The sequence below is a fragment of the Phoca vitulina genome, unplaced genomic scaffold (assembly GCF_004348235.1).
Source record: "Phoca vitulina isolate PV1807 unplaced genomic scaffold, GSC_HSeal_1.0 scaffold20, whole genome shotgun sequence".
Lineage (NCBI taxonomy): Eukaryota > Metazoa > Chordata > Mammalia > Carnivora > Phocidae > Phoca > Phoca vitulina.
The window spans coordinates 19,397,920-19,417,594 of record NW_022589723.1 but is presented as its reverse complement, the minus strand read 5'-3'; the positions used below and the strand labels follow the sequence as shown (position 1 = coordinate 19,417,594).

At 46.2% G+C, this 19,675-nt stretch overlaps 1 protein-coding gene across 1 annotated transcript in view; it reads left to right on the top strand.

Annotated features, from left to right (window-relative positions):
- The first annotated feature begins 3,387 nt into the window (after window positions 1-3,387).
- The window catches only part of MYO5C (myosin VC), an 80,942-nt gene continuing 64,654 nt past the window's right edge, over window positions 3,388-19,675 (top strand). Inside the window, exons 1-7 of the mRNA XM_032417275.1 lie at window positions 3,388-6,326; window positions 11,162-11,327; window positions 11,914-12,058; window positions 14,954-15,110; window positions 16,885-17,028; window positions 17,783-17,864; window positions 19,236-19,343. Of these exons, the coding sequence (XP_032273166.1) occupies window positions 6,102-6,326; window positions 11,162-11,327; window positions 11,914-12,058; window positions 14,954-15,110; window positions 16,885-17,028; window positions 17,783-17,864; window positions 19,236-19,343 (1,027 nt within the window). The 5' untranslated portion in view covers window positions 3,388-6,101. The remainder of the gene's footprint in view (window positions 6,327-11,161; window positions 11,328-11,913; window positions 12,059-14,953; window positions 15,111-16,884; window positions 17,029-17,782; window positions 17,865-19,235; window positions 19,344-19,675) is intronic.

The window sequence follows — 19,675 nt, the reverse complement described above, 5'->3', positions numbered from 1 at the left end:
TGCCTCGAGATCTTTCTTAAATTGTTCTGGCTCATTAATCAGGACTCAGGTTATAACTGGTTTTAGCCACAGATTCACAGATTATATTGTCCTTCAGTCATCTATTTCCCTTGTGTATGAAGAACTCACAAGACATCTTCAGGGAAGTTGTGCTAGAACTCAGATGTGCAAGGTCAGGAGAGGCAGTTCAAGGTCCCTAAAATAAGGTCAAAGTTTAGTTTAATGACTTTTCATTTGGCTATTTTAAGAAAATTTTAGACTTCTATGTATCATTAACAACTCTGGAAAATTAGATTTATCCATTGTATTATATATGGGTACTTCAAAAAGAAAAAAAAAGATATAAAGACTAAAATACCAAACCGTGGGGCCCTCAAACTTAGTCTTTTTTTTTTTTTTTTTAATATTTTATTTATTTGACGCAGAGAGAGAGACAGAGAGCACGCACACAAGCAGGGGGAGTGGCAGGCTCCCCTGGAGCAGGGAGCCCAAGGCGGGGCTCGATCCCAGGACCCTGGGATCATGACCTGAGCTGAAGGCAGATGCTTCACTGACTGAGCCACCCAGACGCCCCCAAAGCTTAGTCTTTAATTGGTACAACTAAACTGGGAATTTGAATTTTTGTTCAGTGGATGTTTATGGAGTGCTAGTTATGGGGAAGTCACTGTGTCAGGTTCCAGGGTACAAAGATAAGACTCTTGAAGCTCAAGTGCCAGTGGAGAAGATGGGAAGCTACCCAGAAACCTGGGGGAAGGGGCAGAGAGAGCTCTAAACAGGAAACATTCAATCCTGTTTGGGGTAGAGGGTAACAGGGAAAGTGCCACCAAGGAGAGGAGTTGTGAGCTGAATCTTGACTGCTCAGAGCAGTTTGCTCACTGGCATCGAGAGGAGGGGTGGCACAGGGGGTAGAAGGAAGAGAGCCAAGGAAGGGCTTGGAATGTTCTAGAAACTGCTAGTGGATTGGGTGGCAGCTGGCAGAGGGTGGACTGAAGAGGGAGGGAAGCCTGAGTAGGAAGACTGGCCAGGACAGTGGCTCCCCAGGCCTGGCTGTTCATCAGAATCAATAAGGGAGGGGGGCTCTCAAAGCTTTCATCTTGCTGGACCCCACCCATCGAAATTCTGATTCCAGTGTGGGTGAATATCCACAGAAACCTGGCTCTCCGCCTGGTTGAGGAAGCCCTTGGTGGACCATGGTGTTTGTCAGAAGATTGGTTGGGGCAGGTGGGGGGAGCTGATCGATGGCCATGGCAGTTGGGGTGGATGGACAGACAGGTGAGACTTGTTTAAGATGTAGGCTTTCCAGCACCTGAGGACCATTTCGTTGTTGGAGGTGGAGGGGGAAGGGGGCCCAGCACAGTCCCAAGTTTCTGACTAGACGGTCAAGAGAACTGAGGAGGAGGAGTGGGTTTGGGTGGGGACACAACGGTCATTAGAGCTTGGAATTTGTGAATTCTTTGTAAATGTCTGAGGACATTTAGGGCCCGGCATCTGGGAGACCGTTGGAAATATGGTCTAGACCTGTTGAGAGATCTGGGCTGGAGGTCTCAGGTGCACAGATGCCAGGGCAGTTGCCAAAGCTGTGAGAACGGAGGACACTCTCGAGAAAGCCTGTCAGGGGAGGGGCTGGGAAGGACACTGGGAGACAGAGGGGATGCTGGGGAGCCTGGGAAGGGCCTGGAGGGACAAGGAAGGGGGAGGACAGGGAGCATAGTATCGCTGCTCTGGCCTGGTGGACCCAGAATGTGGAGATTCCCTTCCGGACCAGAGAGCTGCTAGGAAGGAAACTTGTGGTGTTCCCTATTCCATGGCAAGTCTTCAAGCCCTTTTTGTGGCCGACAGCCGCAGACGCCTTCCAATAGGCAGGCAACGAGAGAAGATGCCCTCTCCTCTGCCGAGCATGTGGGGTGGGGGATTTGGCATGTTCCCGAGGACATGTCACTTCCTAAGGGTTGTGCTCCTGAAGCGTTTGCCTCGTTTGCCTCCCTTGGCTTGCAAACTGGGGGAAACATGGTTTCCCGCCATGGGAGAGTATTTGCAGGCCAAGCACGGGAGACAGGCATCTCTGCTCCCCTGACCCCATGGCAGGCCTGTCCCTGGCAGGCTTGGCAGGGGGACTGAGTCTGGAGGCTCCTGCTCCTCAGGAAGGAGTCACACTGGGGAGGTCACATGAGAGCTAGTCACGTTGTTTGCACGGACTGCTGTTTGTTTGTCTAAACGCTGCAAAGTGAGCTCTTCCTCCCAGTTGAAGCGTTGCTTTGTGGGTCAAAGAATGTGAGGAAGGAGGGAGGGTCGGAATGGGTGTAACTGACATGGAACTGGGTAAACTTTGTCATGTTTACTTACCAGGCTGGGTTTCAGCCGTGGGGCCCTCAGTGACTGGCAGCATTGCTTGGCAGAGGCACCAGGCCTGGTAGGTGTGGGCGGCCTGGGGAGCCGGGGGCCACCGAGGCCATCTGTGTTTCCTCCACAAGAGAGGCAGACTTTGGGTTCCGTATGTCCTAATACTGCCTTCCATTTAATACTGCTTTTGGCTGAAACAAGCCAGTGAAACAAATCAGCCTGTGCACTCTCAAGTAGATGGTTGCAGATGAGACTTTTCTTTTCTTTTTAAAGATTTTATTTATTTATTTGAGAGAGAGACAGAGAGAGCATGAGCCGGGGGAGGGGCAGAGGGAGAGGGAGAAGCAGACTCCCCACTGAGCACGGAGCCTGCCATGCGGCTCGATCCCAGGGCCTTGAGATCATGACCTGAGCCACAGGCAGACGCTTAACTGCTTAACTGACTGAGGCGCCCAGGCGCCCCTCAAGATTCTTTTCAAAGCCAGACTCATTTAAGGAACAAGTAGTTCAAAGTAGGACTTGCAGGCCCTGGCTCCATGGAGTCCTGGCTTTGGTGACTTTGTGTGGTGTTTGGTGAGTTACTGACCTCCCTGGGCTTACGTTTTGGGGTCAGTAAAACAAAAGGCTTGGATTGGCTCAGTGACTTTAACATTACTTCTCAGAACTCCCGGCTTCCCTGGGAAGACCCCAGGGATGTCAGCTGCGGTCCCCAGCTCAGAGCCTCCTCAGAACCCCTCCATTTTTACCTGTCTCATATAGGAGGCTGCCCCCATTTCATTTGAAGTAAGCCTTCTGGAGCTTTAAAAAAAACTTAAACAACTTGAAGTAGATGATCTCCCAGGACCCTTTCAGTTCTAAAATTCTCTAGTGGCTGGGGCGCCTGGGTGTTTCAGTCGGTTGAGTGTCTGACTCTTAATCTCAGCTCAGGTCTTGATCTCAGGGTTGTGAGTTCGAGCCCTGCACTGGGCTCCACATTTGACTTGGAGCCTACTTAAAAAAAATAATAAAATGAAATGAAATAAAATTCTGTTCATTGGCATAGATACATTGGGATATTTCATTAGTGATTTCACTTATGAGGTTAGCAATGTTTTTGATAGCCGACCTGAGGCAGGAAATGGTAGCCTATGGCAACAAGTGTGTGTGGATGGAGGGTGGGTGTGCCTGTGTGTTTATGAGGCTTCTGTCCACCTGTTTGCATGGACATGTGTACCTAAGTGTGTATCATTGCCCTCCAGGTCATTCTTCCGTGTTCTCTGACTCTGTCTGAAGTCTTACCCATTCCGTGACTCATTTCAGCAAGCTCCTACACTCCCAGCTAGCTGTCAAGAATTAAGGCAACCCAAATAAATTAGGGACTCATGACTGATACCCAGCCAATGAGATGTATATATTTCTTTGCTTAAACAAGTCCATTTATATTAACTAATAGATAAACAGATGTGCTCCTTATCAACTTTGTCCCAGTCTAGTACTGGCTCTCTGAAATTTGTTTTATACTTTTCTTTATTTCCTCCAACATCATATGAAAATTTTAAGCGTACAGTAAAGTTGGAAGGACTTTATAGTGCACATCTGTCCTACCACCTAGATGCTACCATGAACATTTTGCCATATTTGTTATATGTCTATCTTTGTATCCTTCTATCCAGCCCTCAGACCATCTTATTTTTTGAAGCATTTTAGAGTAAACTGCATACATCATACATGTCCTCCTAAATATATTAGTGTGCCTATTGTTAAGAGTTTCATATTTGTTTAGCTCTTCGTGTAAAATTTTCAAACAATGAAACACCAGTCTTATGTCTGTTCTGTGAGGTTTGAAAAGTGCTTACCACCTGGGTAACCCAAACCCTGTCAGGGTATAGAATGTTGCCATCACCCGAGAACATTCCCATGAGAGCCTTCCCACTCACTCCCCAGCCCCACCTCCCCCAGAGGCAACTATTGTTCTGATTCTATCCCCCCGCCCCTTAGATTAGTTTTACCTGTCTTAGCACTTTAAAGGGATTCGTACAGAAGGTACTCATTTGTGGAATGCTTCTTTGGCTCAGCCTCATGTTTTGGAGATTCGTTCACATTCTTGCTTGTATAAGTAGTTGATTCTTTTTATTGGTAAGTAGTATTCCATTGTATGAATATACCACAGTTTTATCTTTTAATTCATTCTCATATTAATGGACATCTAGTCTGTTTCCAGTTTTTGGCCATTATGAATAAAGTTACTATGAAGATTCATGTACGAGTCTTTTTGTGGACATATACTTTGACATGTGCCTTTAAAGATTATTCTGATTATAAAAGTAATATATGCAACTGTAGAAAATATATAGCACTGTAATAAGGAAAATTAAAATGTCATAATTTTATTGCTAGGAATCTTTTTGTAACTGAAGACTCCTGAAGGTACAATCTTTCAACACGAAGGAGTATTTCCTCAGGGTCAGAGGGCACTGGTAGACTAGGGGCCCAGGAGCAAAGGGGCGCGAACACACACGTGCGCACATGCGCACACGCATGCGGCTCCCAGTTAGAGGCTGGCTGGGTTAGCAGGAGGACCATGATGACTGAGAGCAAATGCCTTTCCTTCTTGGCGAGCCAGCACATACACGTAACAGATGCTTAGCGAGTGTCTATCGGATGCCCGAATGTCTGAATGGATGAACAAACCAACGGAGAGCCCTGCAGGACAGTGTGAGACGTGGGGTCTGGGAGGAGGAGCAAGAGTAGTCCGTGCGTGCTGCCGACAGGAGGAGGGGACTTAATCGCGGGCCCCATGACAGACATGGCAGCCACCCTGTCTCTCTCTTGAGCGGCGTTCAGGTGCCACTGGTGAGTTCTGGGGAGTGAGACGGCCCGCTCCCCGTGTGAGAGCGTACTAGACACGCGGTCCGTCGGCGAGGGCTGCCTTACCAGTAGTCCTGGCCTGGGTGCTTCAAGCACAGATGCTTCTGTTCTCACAGTTAGGCAGGCTGGGAAGTCCAAGCGCGCGCACAGCTGCTTTCTCACTGTGTACTCACATGGTCTTTTTTGGTGCATGCAGGTGGAGAGAGAGTGCGCCTGTGAGCTCTCTGGTGTCTCTTCACACGGGGACACTAAGGCCATCAGATCAGGGCCCTATGCCCTCCTTTAACCTTCATTACCGAGTAAAGACCCTATCTCTAAATTCAGTCACATCAGAGATTAGGGTTTCAACATAGGAACTTGGTAGAGACACAATTCAGTACAGAGCAATGTGGTTCTGCCTAAAGACTTGCAAACCAGCACTGAGCCAGGTGTTGCAATTGCCTGTTGGGAATTGAGCTCAGCGGCCACATCTGGCCTTCCACATTTCCCACAGTGGGAATCCTTGGCTACTGACCAGTGAAATAACACTGCTCTAGCAATACTTCCATAGCATCTGGCAGAGTGCTTTCAACTACACAGTCTGATTTCACCTCCCAGCAAACCTGTGAAGTAGATATTGTGCCTATTTTGTGGATGAGAAAAACGAGGCACAAGAAGTTAAGTGTCTGGCCCAGAGCCCACACAGCCCGTCAGTGGTGAACCAAATCCCTCTGCTCCAGCTCTCGTAGACAGCACTCGGATCTTCCCATGAAGGGACTCATGATTTCCTTTCCATTCCCAGGCTTTCCGTTTTCAAGGTATATTTAAGAAGCTTTGGGAATTCCATTGCCCATAAAATGAAGCAACTAGATGTGGTACATCACAGACACACTGAAGATTACCTCATAAGCAAAAATTAGGTAAAAGTATTCCTGATGAAGGAACTGACTGAGCAGACAGAAAGAAATCTCCCGGAGTCTAATTATCTCATGATCTGTGTTTTTGTTTTCAAAGTGCTGAAATTAAGGCTGTTTTATTCTGTTGGTCAGTACAACAGGGTATGGATTCCTGATCCTGAAGAAGTTTGGAAGTCTGCTGAAATAGCAAAGGACTACAGAGTTGGTGACAAAGTCCTGCGACTCTTGCTGGAGGATGGAACGGTGAGGGTCCTTGCTGGCCGTGGCTGCCACAACATAGAAAGGGATAACTGCACCGTGTGTGGAGGGTGGCATATGGTCCCGTGGGAGTGGCCAGCTGGTGCTGTGGATCCATTCCTGTTTGTGCCGCACGCCTGACACTGACCTAATGAAAGCATCAAGTGCCCTGCGTCACCAGGGCCTCTCTCTCGAACGAGACACAGGAAACAGGTCTGTGTCCTATGCTCCATCCCCAGGGATTCAGCATGATGGGGAGAACGCTGAAGTGACCTGCCATTTTGGTTTCATTGGTCTCAGCATAGAGACTGGGCAAAGATGAGAAACTTGGAGGGAGGTAGTTTGAGCCCAAGGCATAAACTGGTTGAGAGAAACCTCAAGATGGGAAGAGGAAGAGAAATAGAGGAGGGAGATAGAAATTTGGAAGGGAGAGGAAGGGGTGGGAGGAGAACAGAAGGAGGGAAAGTCCATCCATGGGTGGTAGAAACAGGCAAGCATTGGGACCTCCAGGGGGGTGTGTGGCAGGGTGATTGGGGAAGTGACGGGAGGTGGGCAGGAACGGGATGCCCAGCTTTGTGTGACATTGTGAGGAGCCTGTCTGGGCTGGTGTGGCTGGGTCACATAGTGGTGGTTCCTGTGCTCAAGGGTGCCTGTGAGCAGGTCCTCCCAAAGGCTGGATATGTCTCTTGATTATCAGCTCCAGCAGATTTTACCGTTACTTTAAGTATCTATCATTGAGTTGTCTTTTGCCCTCATTGCCGTAATGACATCCCACTGAATCCATAGCGAGGGTGACCTTTTTAACGTTAAGTGTCTGGATGCAGAGCTGGACAAAGGATTCGTGTTCCATCTGGATGTTAGAGTTGGTGCAGGGAATATCACATGAATATTAAAATGCTGGAATTTTTGAGTCATGCGCATGGTCTCTGTAGAGACAGGACACAATATTTACACCCAGACTGTCCTGGATTTGGGAGTCATTTCCTGAGATCCTGGGAAGGGAGATGAGCATATGAGCATAGCGGTTAAGGGCACTCCCTCAAGAGTCATACCGTGGATTCAAAGCCTGCCGTGGCCACTTGCTAAGTCTATAACCGTGAGCCCCTGAGTTTCTTCATATGCAAATTGGAGTTCATAACAGTATGGTAGTGACAGGGTTGCTGAAGACCAAATGAGATGATCCATGTGTGCGCGCGCGCACTCGCATGTGCAGACTCGAGAGACCCGGAGGGAGGACTCTGTGCTCGCCTGGAGCCTGCCCTTCCGCACCAGTGGCTCCTTACAGCCTTGTTGAGCACGTCCCGCGCTCGGTCCAGGTTCTCGTTAGGGAGCGTGTGGCTCCAGGAAAAAAATCTCACAACTGTAGCAGCCGTGGCCACTTGCTGCCTTAGTCCTATCGGCAGGGCTTCAGGGAGCGACACTCCTGGCTCTGAACCCGAGCCCAGGAGAGGCGGGTAAGAGGGCAGACAGCCAGACTGCTCCTTAGCTTAACCCTCTTCTCTTCCATGAAGGACAAAGCCTGTTTTGTGCCTCCAACTGTTCACCTAATGTTCTTTACATTTTCTGCCCTTCCCCCAAGGACTCTCCTGTTTTTCTCCCTCTGCGTCTCTCATACACACACACACACACACACACACACACACACACACACACACACACACACACACACACACACAGAGAGGCAGTTGCTGAACTGGAAAAGGAGGTTTTTGATTTATTTATTTTTAATTTTTTTTAAAAGATTGTATTATTTGAGAGAGAGAGAATGAAAGGAGAGAAGGTCAGAGGGAGAAGCAGACTCCTTGCTGAGCAGGGAGCCCGATGTGGGACTCGATCCTGGGACTCCAGGATCATGACCCGAGCCGAAGGCAGTCACTTAACCAACTGAGCCACCCAGGCACCCCAAAAGGAGGTTATTGATTTAAAATAGATAACAGAAAAACTCCCCTATCTTAAACCAGTCACAAAAATTAACTCAACATGAATTAAAGTTTTAAATGTAAGACCTGAAACCACAACATTCCTAGAAGGGAACATAGGAATAAAGCTCCTTAACATGAGTCTTGGTGATGTTTTTGGATTTGACACCTAAAACACAAGTGACAAAATAAAAAATAAGCAGCTGTGACGACATCAAACTAAAAAGCTTCTGCCCAGCAAAAAAAAAACAAAACAAAAAACTATCTACAAACTGAAAAGACAACCCACAGAAGGGGGAAAAAGTATTTGCAAACCATACATCTGATAAGGGGTATTATCCAAAATATACTTATATGTGGAATTTAAGAAACAAAACAGATGAACATAGGGGAAGGGAAGGAAAAGTAAATAAGATGAAAATTGAGAGGGAGACAAATCATAAGAGACTCTTAACTCTAGGAAACAAACTGAGGGTTGCTGGAGGGGAGGTGGGTAGGGGGATGGGGTAACTGGGTGATGGCCATTAAGGAGGGCACTTGATGTAATGAGCACTGGGTGTTATACGCAACTGATGAATCACTAAATTGTGCCTCTGAAACTAATATAAAAAAATTTTTAAAGTTTTAAAAAATAGCAATAAAAATCAATGCTGCTGAAAAAAAAGAATTCTTAAAACTCAATATCAAAAAGAAAAAAAAAAAACAATAAAAAATGGGCAAAGGACCTAAACAGACATTTTTCTGAAGAAGACACAGATGGCAACAGACACATGAAAAGGTGCTCAACATGACTAGTCACTGGGGAAATGCAAATCAAAGGCACCATCTCCATCACCTCATGCCTGCTAGAATGGCCATCATCAAAAAGACAAAAAGTAACAAATGCACGGGTGGATGTGAAGAAAAGGGAACCCTGTGCCCTGTTGGTGGGCTTATAAATTGCACAGCCACTATAGAAAACAGAATGGAGAACCCTCAAAAATTTTAAAATAGAACTACCATATGATCCAGCAGTTCCTCCTCTAGAAATATATCCAAAGGAAACAAAAACACTACCACACACACAGAGGCATCTGCGCCCCCATGTTGATAGCAGCATTATTCACAGTAATCAAGATGTGGAAACCACTTAAGTGTCCATCGACAGATGAGCGGATAAAGAAGTCGTGTATGTGCATCCATACAGTGGAATATTAGTCATAAGAAAAAAACCCTAACATTTGTGACAACACGGATGGAACTAGAAGGTATTATTGTAAGTGAAGTAAATCAGAGAAAGACAAATACTATATGATCTTACTTATATGTAGAATCTAAAAATAAATAAATAAAAAAACAAAACTCATAGAAAAAAAGATCAGACTTCTGGTTACCAGACGCAGGGGTCGGGGAGGGGGAATGGAGGAAGGTGATCAAAAGATACAAACCTCCAGTTAATAAGTGGTAGGCGTGTCATGCATGACATGCGGACTGGGGCTACACTGCTAGGAAAGTTCAACTATATCCTGAGAATTCTCATCACAAGGAGAAAATTTTTTTCTTTTTTCTTTTCTCCCCTTTTTTTATTACATCAGTATGAAATGATGGATCTTAGCCGAACCTACTGTGCTAATCATTTCACAGTACATGTAAATCACACCATCGTGTTGTACCCCTTAAAATTACACGGTGATCTATGTCAATTATTTCTCAGTAAAACAGGGAAAAATAATAACTCTGCTTGGGGCCGACCCACGAATATATTTGCATTGAAAACAGAGCAGGCAGCTATGATTCAATCCAGTTGGCCTGGATTGCCCTGAGCTGTTCTCCTTAAGCCACACAGACTGACCAAGTCACCAACAAACAAAACCCTATTGGTGGTGACAGGAGGCATCATGACAGGCTTCAGAGCCAGCCAGATCCGTACGAACTGTGTGAGCTTGGACAAGGACCTCAACCTCTCTGAAGCTGTCTCCTTAGCTGTTAATTAGGGTAGTAATGCCCTCCTTGGAAGGCAGTTTTGAGGGGCACCAAATACTTGGCAGAGGGTCTGCGCAGTGGGCACTTGCGAGGGGGCAGCCAGGTCACCATGTAGAACTACTTCAGGACCAGGGATCAAAAGGAAGGCAGCCTAGGAAAGTGATAGGGAAACAAGCTTGCGGGGTGATCTGGCTCGAGTCACTTCCCCGGGCTGTGATATGAAAGTGAAGAAAGTAAGAACAGGTGGTCATCAAGTCCCTTTGATATTCTGACATTTGGAGCCTGGTCACCTGTGGCATGGACACCACAAGGCTTACTAACCTCTCTTTCATTCTACTCAGGCAGCTACTGTCAGAATACTGGGTGAAATCCAGCAGAGGAGAGACCATCCCCAGCAAGTTACTCAGCCCAGGGCCAAGGATGATAGGAACAGGCAGCCCTCAGCTAAAGACAGGAGTCAGGAGCACCCAGGTCCTCTCAAAGAGAGACTGTCACCCACATGGGCTCCTTCAGACACTCCTCACCACCCAGTAGAACACTGTTTTCAAGCAAAACATTCATGGCGCTCAGCATCTAAACTACATACAAGTGGGGGACAAGTGGACCCCCTGTGGTAGAGTTGGGGATGGCGTGCCCGGGTCCCTGCCCATGTGGCTTCCCTGTCATCTCTCACTGATGCTTCACTGAGGTCCTGTAGCTCCACCCAGTCTTTTCACAGATGAGAGAAGGGCCCAGAAAGGGTGAATGACTTGCCCTAGGGCACACAGCCAATACCCTGGTCCCCTGGCTCCCATTTCCCAAGAGTCAGTCATGGAAATTGTTTTCTCTTTGCTGTACATAAGTTTGTTTTTAGAGTGTCAGGGATCACTCCAAAAGGGGGGCAGATAGGACAGAGGACGGGAGTTCAGTAACACCAAGAGTCTTTTACTTCCAGAACTTTAATTTCATCTTTGTCCACAGGAGCTGGATTATTCCATTGATCCAGAATCCCTGCCTCCGCTTCGGAACCCGGACATCCTCGTGGGTGAGAATGACCTCACAGCCCTCAGCTATCTCCACGAGCCCGCGGTGCTCCACAATCTCAGAGTCCGCTTTGCAGAATCCAAACTCATTTACACCTACAGTGGTAAGGAGAGTGATTCTAAGAGAGCAGGAATGACCCATAAATACTGCGCTTGCTGTCTAGGGTGTCCTGAGTACATTTTAGTTCATGTTTACGTTAGAAATGTTGACTTCTGCCAAAATGTGTACTCAGACCTAGACATTTGCCCAGATTTCTATCTAACAAGCACACACATTTGATCTTCAAGAGTCTGTTGTAAACAGAAGTGTCTAAGGTGGGGAAAATCTTTCGCAAGAATTAAGATCAGACTCCCAAGAAAAATATATCTGGATAAAGCTTATGTTTGAGTTTCTCGTTGGATTTGATACATTTATTACTTATTTTGGGCAATGATGTTATCATTATATTTACATTGAGAATTGTAAAACCTTTCAGTTTTAGGGCATTCCCATCTGTCATCTCCCCCAACCCTGACAGTTATCCAGAAATGTGGGTGGCATCCACAGGGGATTGAGATTCAGAGCATTAGGTGACCTGCCCAAAGTCACACGGCAGGTTTAATAACTGGCAGAGCTGGGCTTGCTCCAAAGAACCTGGAGAAGCAGGTGGCAGTAAGACCCCCAGCACTGCATTGGACATCTTTCCCCAGGAATCATTTTGGTGGCCATGAATCCTTACAAGCAGTTGCCGATCTACGGAGATGCCATCATCCACGCCTACAGCGGGCAGAACATGGGCGATATGGACCCGCATATATTTGCGGTGGCAGAAGAGGCTTACAAGCAGATGGCCAGGTAGCCTCCTGCTGGGCGGGGCTTCCTCTTTCTCTCCCAGCGCCCCGCCCCTGCGTATGCTGGGCCCTCACAGTGGAGGGGAAACCTCTGGCATTGGTCTTATTAAAGGTGACCATGAGACCAGAGGGGACTTCCGGTGGAGCGGACTGCCTATAACGTAGTAGCAAATGACTGCATGTGTAACCTGTCTAGACCAAGTTTCCTGGTTTTTCTTCCTTCTAGGTAGTCAAAAGTCAAACCTACCAATCTGGGAATGGCAGAGGCTTCTCTTGCGGTGTGTTTGGTTGGAGGAATATTGATTTATTCTCCACTGTGAGCTGCTTAAGCTTTTTCCCCCATCCGGGCCAGCAAAATTTTATGATAGATGAGCACAGGTTTTAGATGTAGAAGATTTGGAGTTTTATCCTAATTTTGCCACCTGTGTTTTGTATGGCCCCATGGAGTTCTTGTTTTGCTAGCAAACATTTATTAAAAGCCTCCTGTGGACCAGGCACTGTGCATACGTTCCCGTACATCGTCGTGGGTGCTCTCAGACTGGCCTGTGATAGAGATGCCTGAGCAGGAAGCTGAGATTTGGGGGTCACCCCCCCAAGGCCACCCAGCAAACAGAGCTGGGATGTGTGCTCAGGGTTTTTGACTCCATGTGTAATTTATTTTTCCCATAACTATTCCTTCGGCTTCAATGTCCTCATCTGTAAAGCATGAAGAGTAGAAACACCATCTTATCTTTGTAGACCCTTTTATGGTTTGCAGAAGAACTTTCCAGGCAGTGGTCTCCTTTAAGTCTTGCGACACCCCTGTGAGGTCCATTGAGCTGCCATCATTGCCCTCATTTCATGAATGCAAACCCGAGGCACAGGGCCTGGACCTGCTAACTATTTACCACATAATCCCGGGCACAGCATCTGAGCTTCCTCAGCTTTAGTGTCTTCATCTGTGAGCCAGACACTCGGAGAGCACCCATTCATGTTTCACTGCTTATAATCAGGGGAAAAGAATGGTGGCATAAACAAGGTAGCTGTGTATGGTTCTCTCCTGCAAAAAAGACTGATGGGCTGATGGGCAGTCTGGGACTAGCGGGGCACCTCTACCAGTCGTCAGGGACCTAATGCCTTCTAGATCCTCTGTCCCTGGAGTGAGGCTCTCCTCCTGGGGGCAGGCTAATACTTAGCCATCTCCTCCATATTCTAGGTGACAGAGTGTCAGAGGGGAAAACACCTCTGCTCACAGCTCATTGGCCAGGACCTAATCCCACGGCCATGCCTAGGCTGGGATATATAGTCTTTCATATGGGCAGCAGTGTGCCCACTGAAAATTGAGACATAGTTTCTAAGAAGGAAGAAAAGGATAAATGTTGGGTAGGGATTTACCAATTAATGACCAATTACTTTGGTCTCTGCTACAGCATGTTTCTTTCCAATTATAAAACAACCATGGTTCTGGGATTTGCCCTGGCTCCCTGTAGGTCTCGTGGGCATCTCTGTGATTGAAGTTCATGGAGTTAATGAAGTTCACAACCTGTTGGGCCAGGGCTGCTCCTGGGTGTCAGCAGTATGAGCTCACTGGAGCCGTAGGGCTGAGCCAGGTTCAAGCTCGGAGAGCCCGTTTTCTCTTGAGGTCTCATTCTAACAGTACTGAACATAAGGTAGGTTTATATTGGACTTGCTGATGCTAAACTGGGAGTCAGAAGAGCCTGGTTTTAGAACCCCCTTCCGGTTCTACCTGGCCGAGGGATACTGGGCGTGTCTGTCACTCACCTCCTCGCAGGCTTGCTTTTTTAGATAGGAGCTTATCTCTGAGGTCCTCCCAGGGTTCACAGGGAGGCTATGTGCTCTGTGTACTGGGTCAAGTCACTTTACCTTTTTGAGTCACTATTGTAGTCTTCTGTAAAATGGGTATATGTGGCCTAGGATTTTTCTCAAGGCTTAAATGAGAATCCTTATAAAGTATTCGTGTAGTACCTAGTATATAAGCAATGCTGGATACCTAGAACAGCATTATAGTATGGTTCTATCATCTCATGATATGAAAAGTTGAATACATTTTTTTAAGATCTCTAAATTATATAGAACATGTCGGTTTACTGAGCACATATGTTCCCAATCATATTTTGAATAATTGCTCTCCAAATAATGTCTTTAAGATGTTTTATGTTTATGTGGGGATACACAGAGAGGAATTGATCTGGTCCCGAGACAGCTATCTTCAGAGGCCTGCTTGCAGGGTTGGCCCAGGGCTAGCCTTTGGGAACTTGGATTTTAGGAAGTTTCCCACTGTGCTTAATTGATGAGAGTGACGCACTGTACCTAAATTGTTTGTGTAAATGATGGAGTTCTTGCTGAGCACCTACTTTCCTTCTGATCATCTGGAAGTTTGGTATGTGCTCGGCAGAGGATGCCTACATGATCAGCCCCCGCTGAAAACCCTGGGTCCTGAATCTCTGAAGAGCTTCTCCGGTTGACAGGACTTCCCATGGGTTGTCATAACTCATTGCTGGAGGAATGAAGTGTTTATGCCTGCCTTCCTCTGGATTTGTCCCCCTGTGTCTTTCCCCTTTGCAGATTTACTTTGTATCCTTTTGCTATAATAAATCTTAGCCATGAGTGTGGCTATGTGCTGAGTCCTGTGGGTCCTCCTAGCAGATCACTGACCTAGGAGTGGTCTGAGGGAACCTCAACATGGGGGACAGAGCAGGAAGCAGAGTTGTGTGTTCAGCTTGATCACATAGAAAAAAAGAGACTAGAAGGAAATTCACTGGAACGTTAAAAAACAGTTACCTTAGAGTAATGAAACAGTTGGCCTTCTTTCCGCTTGTCTGCATTTTTCTTACTGAGTATATATTGCCTTTTTAATAGGAAGAAATGAGCATTTTAAAAATACTCTTATTTGCTTCAGAAACAATAAAAATCAGTCAATAATTGTAAGTGGGGAGTCAGGTGCTGGGAAGACTGTGTCCGCTCGCTACGCCATGAGGTACTTCGCCACCGTCAGCAAGTCCAGCGCCAACACCCACGTGGAGGACAAGGTTCTGGCGTCGAACCCCATCACGGAGGTACGCAGCCTGCGGGGCTGGGGGCCGGGGGCACAGGCAACGGTGTGGAATGAGGGAGAAGTGGGCTGGTGTGCATCTGTTGTCTCGGCTACCTTGAGTCCTTCCCCTTTAAAGACCATGGAAGTGAGGGCAGGAAAGAGCCAGGAGGCCTCTTCTCTGGTGGGATTTGGAGGAGCTTGGGGTGGAGACTGCTGCCGCCAAGGCTCTCTCCTCAATCTGCTGGGCTAGAAATCGGATTTCAGGAGTCCCCTGTCTGCATTTCTATCCCAAAGGAAATGTCCTCAACCATAGACAGCACTGGTGCGCTGAGACCAGTGGTGGTCTCCAGCAAGCGCACCAGCTTTCACGAGCTGATTGGGAAATATTCAGAATTTTTTTTCCAAGCCGACTGTTAAACCTCTGGCAGTTCGACATCAGTCATGGTGGGAGTATTTACACCTTAAAGATTGGCCAGTGCCATGTATCAAGACTCTTCCTCCTCCCCTCCCTGAGAGCTGATCCATCTGCACAACACTAACCAGGTCAGAGGTGTGGACAAGGCCAGCCGTGATGGCACTCAGGAGTAAGGAGCCAGCCCTCAAGGGAGAAGGGGCATCTGAGAGGCTCAGGGGATGCCCAGAGGCCAACTCTGGCTGCTTTGCAAAATGGGAAAAGGATTGACTTAGATTTATTTGGAAGCACAGCAAAAAATTAAGACCATTAGATTCCTAGACCTCCTCTCTCTGTTTTCTCAAATCAAAATCATCAATGAATATGTATCAGATCACCTATTTTGTTTAAGCCACTATGTCAGGTAATACAGGAAGTGATGGAAAAGAGTAAGTCCCAGTCCCCAAGTCTTAAGACTCCTCTAACATAAACGTACTTTAAAGTTAAATGAAACATAGATCACAATCTAAGATAGCAATAGAAAAGTTGTCCAGAGACACTGCCCCGTGGATAAATGTATGTGATTGTTTGTTTAGGGTTGGTCTCGCCCACTAGACGGTAAGCTCCAGAAAGACAGGGCCATGTCCACGTGGCTCACCTTTGCCACCCGAGCATGTGGCCTATAGCTGGGACTCAGTAAATATGTGTCGTCAGAAAGCATGATGAGCCGGGCAGGAAGATTAGTTTGTGTGCATGAGAAGGGTACTTCCAGATGGAGAGTTCTCAGGAAGGGGGGGCGGGGGGGATGGGTAGAGGAGAGACAGAATTCAAGAGTAGAAGTAAAAAAGCAAAAATCATGCCAGAACATGGAAAGGATGGGAGAGGGCACTTTTTTGGTTGAGTGGAAGGTCTGAGTAGGGAAGTGGTAAGAGATAAGGATAGAAATAAAGTTTGGATGAGAGATGTGTTCTTTTAAGTGAGCATCTGTAATATTCAGGACGTGGATGTGTTGAGGCCCTTGGTATTATCTTAGGTCATCCTCCCAACTCTGCAAGATGCATATTATTCCCATGTTATGATAAAGAAATGGAGCCTTGGAAAGATAAAATAACTTTTCTAGCATTGTACATATAGCAGAAAAGGAACTTGGAGCCATGAAACATCAGAACCTGTGCTCTTTCTAATCCTGCCCAGTGTCTCCCAGCAAGACGGAGGAGAGCTTTGAATGGCGGGCTGAGGGTGTGTCATGCTCCCTGCGAGCTTTGGACTGCTTTCCTTCCCCCCCCCCACCTCCCTCTACTAGTCAGACCTTTCCCCAGCACACAGGATTGGGTTTTATTAAAACTGCTCCCCTAGTATTGTGCAAAGATCTTTTTAACATTATCGAGAGGCCTGTGTTTTGTAGGCTGTCGGAAATGCCAAGACCACCCGCAACGACAACAGTAGTCGGTTTGGGAAATACACAGAAATCAGTTTTGATGAGAGAAATCAAATTATAGGAGCCAACATGAGAACTTACCTGCTGGAGAAATCCAGAGTCGTCTTTCAAGTAAGAATAAAAATAGTAGTTAAATTTCCTTTTTCCCAACTTTTAAGGTACTGTTTACACTTACATACTCATTAGACAACCTACATTGCTCTGTGACTTGAAGAAGAAAGTTTCCTGTCTTTCATTTGCATCTTGGCTTATTTTTTTTTCTGTTTCTTAAAAACAAAAAATTGACAGATGCAGTATCAGTGGAGTGATACGAATCCACTAAAGGGAAAAATTATGATTTTTAATTTTGGATACTTAAAAGATCCTTAGAGTTTAGCAATCAAGTTTATCTTTCTAGAACACAAAAACTGCTTGAAACAGACAAAGCTGTTAGACTGGCTTTCCTACCAGGAAGGGACTGGGCTTACAGCTAGTGGGGGGAGTTTAAGAGAAAGGCTTTTCTGTCAGTAAAGTGGAGAAAATTCTCATAGTTTTCGCCCAAGAGAGTAACAGTAAGCCTTATATTGCAGGGAGTTTCTTAAAAAATTTCACTGGTACAAATTACATTATTCTCATGTCACAGAATGTTTTCATTTAATAACATTTTCCCTGGCGTCCTTATCTGGAAAGTGATCTTGAGCCAGCAGAGAGGGAACAGGTTGGGTCACAGTGTTATTGACCAGAAGAAAAAACCCAGGTAAATGTCAGTGTCCATGAGAAGAGAATTGTCAATCCAGGTTAGCCATGTAAGTCCCCTCCATTAAAAACCTCATATTTTTACTTGTAAAGGGCTGCTATAATATCAGGACTTTTCTTTATTTTACAGTCGGAAAATGAACGAAATTACCACATTTTTTATCAGCTTTGTGCATCTGCCCAGCAGTCGGAATTTAAACATCTTAAATTGGGTATGTGGTGGATAATGCATGGAAGTGTCTCTCTTTTATGTAGGGGCTTAAATTCCAGGTTGATTTCTTCTTCTTTTTTTTTTTTTAAAGATTTTATTTATTTGAGAAAGAGAGAGCAGAGTGAAAGAGAGAGAGAGAGCATGAGCGAGGGGGTGGGGAAGAGCAGAGAGAGAAAGAGAAGCAGGTTCCCCGCAGAGCAGGGAGTCTGACTTGGGGCTTGATCCCAGGACCCGGGATCATGACCTGAGCCAAAGGCAGACACTTAACCGACTAAGCCACCCAGGTGCCCCAAGGTTGATTTCTTTTTATAGTAATATCACTTAAAAAATGTTCTGTCCAAAGACAGATCCTTGGGTTTTGGGGGTAGAATTGATGCATCTAACTAAGGGGATAGATTGAGGGGCAGGGTGGCTCTAGGAGAAGAGACCCTTCAACTCCAGGGGTTTTTTCAAAGCTCATGGGTGATGATGGTCATCTAGCTAGAACCACCTGAATAAGGCCTCCTGACCCCTGGGACTTGGTGCTGTCAAATCCCTAAACTTTTCTTTATCTGAACTTCCTTGGATGGCTGTTTTCCAGTATGTATGACATATTTCCCTGTCTTCTGAGACAGAGTGTCTCTGTCATCATTTGAGCTTCCTTGATGACTCAAGGTCATTATTATTTATAGTTCCAACTAATCATACTGCAGGGACAGCAGAACTATTTGTCCTTTAGTGCAAACAGCTTGATTCCCGTGCTGTCACAGCTCTCCTCTCTTGGTTGCTTGTGCTGTGTTGGTAGATAGAACTGTCCAGTGTGTCGGAGTTGAATGCACACACTCCAATCGTGGAGAAGTTGCTTGCACTGGTGAAGAATCTAAATTTCCTTTATACGAAATCAGATTTCGTATAAAGATAACACCCATGCCTGTCTGCCAAACAGAATATGAATAGTGAATTTGGGAGAGCTTTCTGAAGGCTCACCTACTATTCAAGTATTAGGTGTGCCTATGGTTATTCTCTTGATTGTGGTGATGATTTCATTAGGGTATACATATATCAAAACTCATCAGAGTCTACATCTTAACCATGTACAGTTTATTCTGTGGTCGGTAATCCACAGTAAAGCTGTGTAAAATAGTTAGATATGGGAACAAAACCCAGGAGCTTTGTAGTCAAACAGGCCCGTGTTCAAATTCTTGCCCCACATCGGCTGTGGCGCTGCTTTTCTGGGCCTCAGCTTTTGCATCCGTCACATAGAATTCTAAGGAATAAATGGAGCGACGTGTGTCAAGTGCTTCCTCTAGTGTATTATGTGTGAGCTTCCTACCTTCTGATAAACATGTGTGTACAAATTTCTGTGTCACAGACAGCAATCTTTTGGTTTCAGGGAGTGCAGAAGAATTTAACTACACAAGAATGGGAGGCAGCACCATCATTGAGGGTGTGAATGACAGAGCAGACATGGTGGAGACTCGGAAGACCTTCACGCTGCTGGGTGAGTGGACATAGCCTATGCAACGTGTGGCCATTTTCTCTTTAAAAAACAAAAATGAAAGGCAGGGATGCCCAGCAGGTGCGTGTTCTAAAGACTCTTAATAAATTCTAATGTTGGGATGAGCCAATCAGTATATTTGATGGCCAAGTGGTCAAGACTGTGCTTTTCCCTTAAAAGATCTAGATGTTAACTCCTTTGCCTTCAGGCTCGATGGTTACAATGAGCAACATGGGCTGTCAGCCCTGTGGGTGCTCTCAGGCTCCTCCTCTGGGCTGACTTCGGAGAAGACTGGTGCATCAGACCGGGAGGGTCATGTTGACCCTACCTGGCCT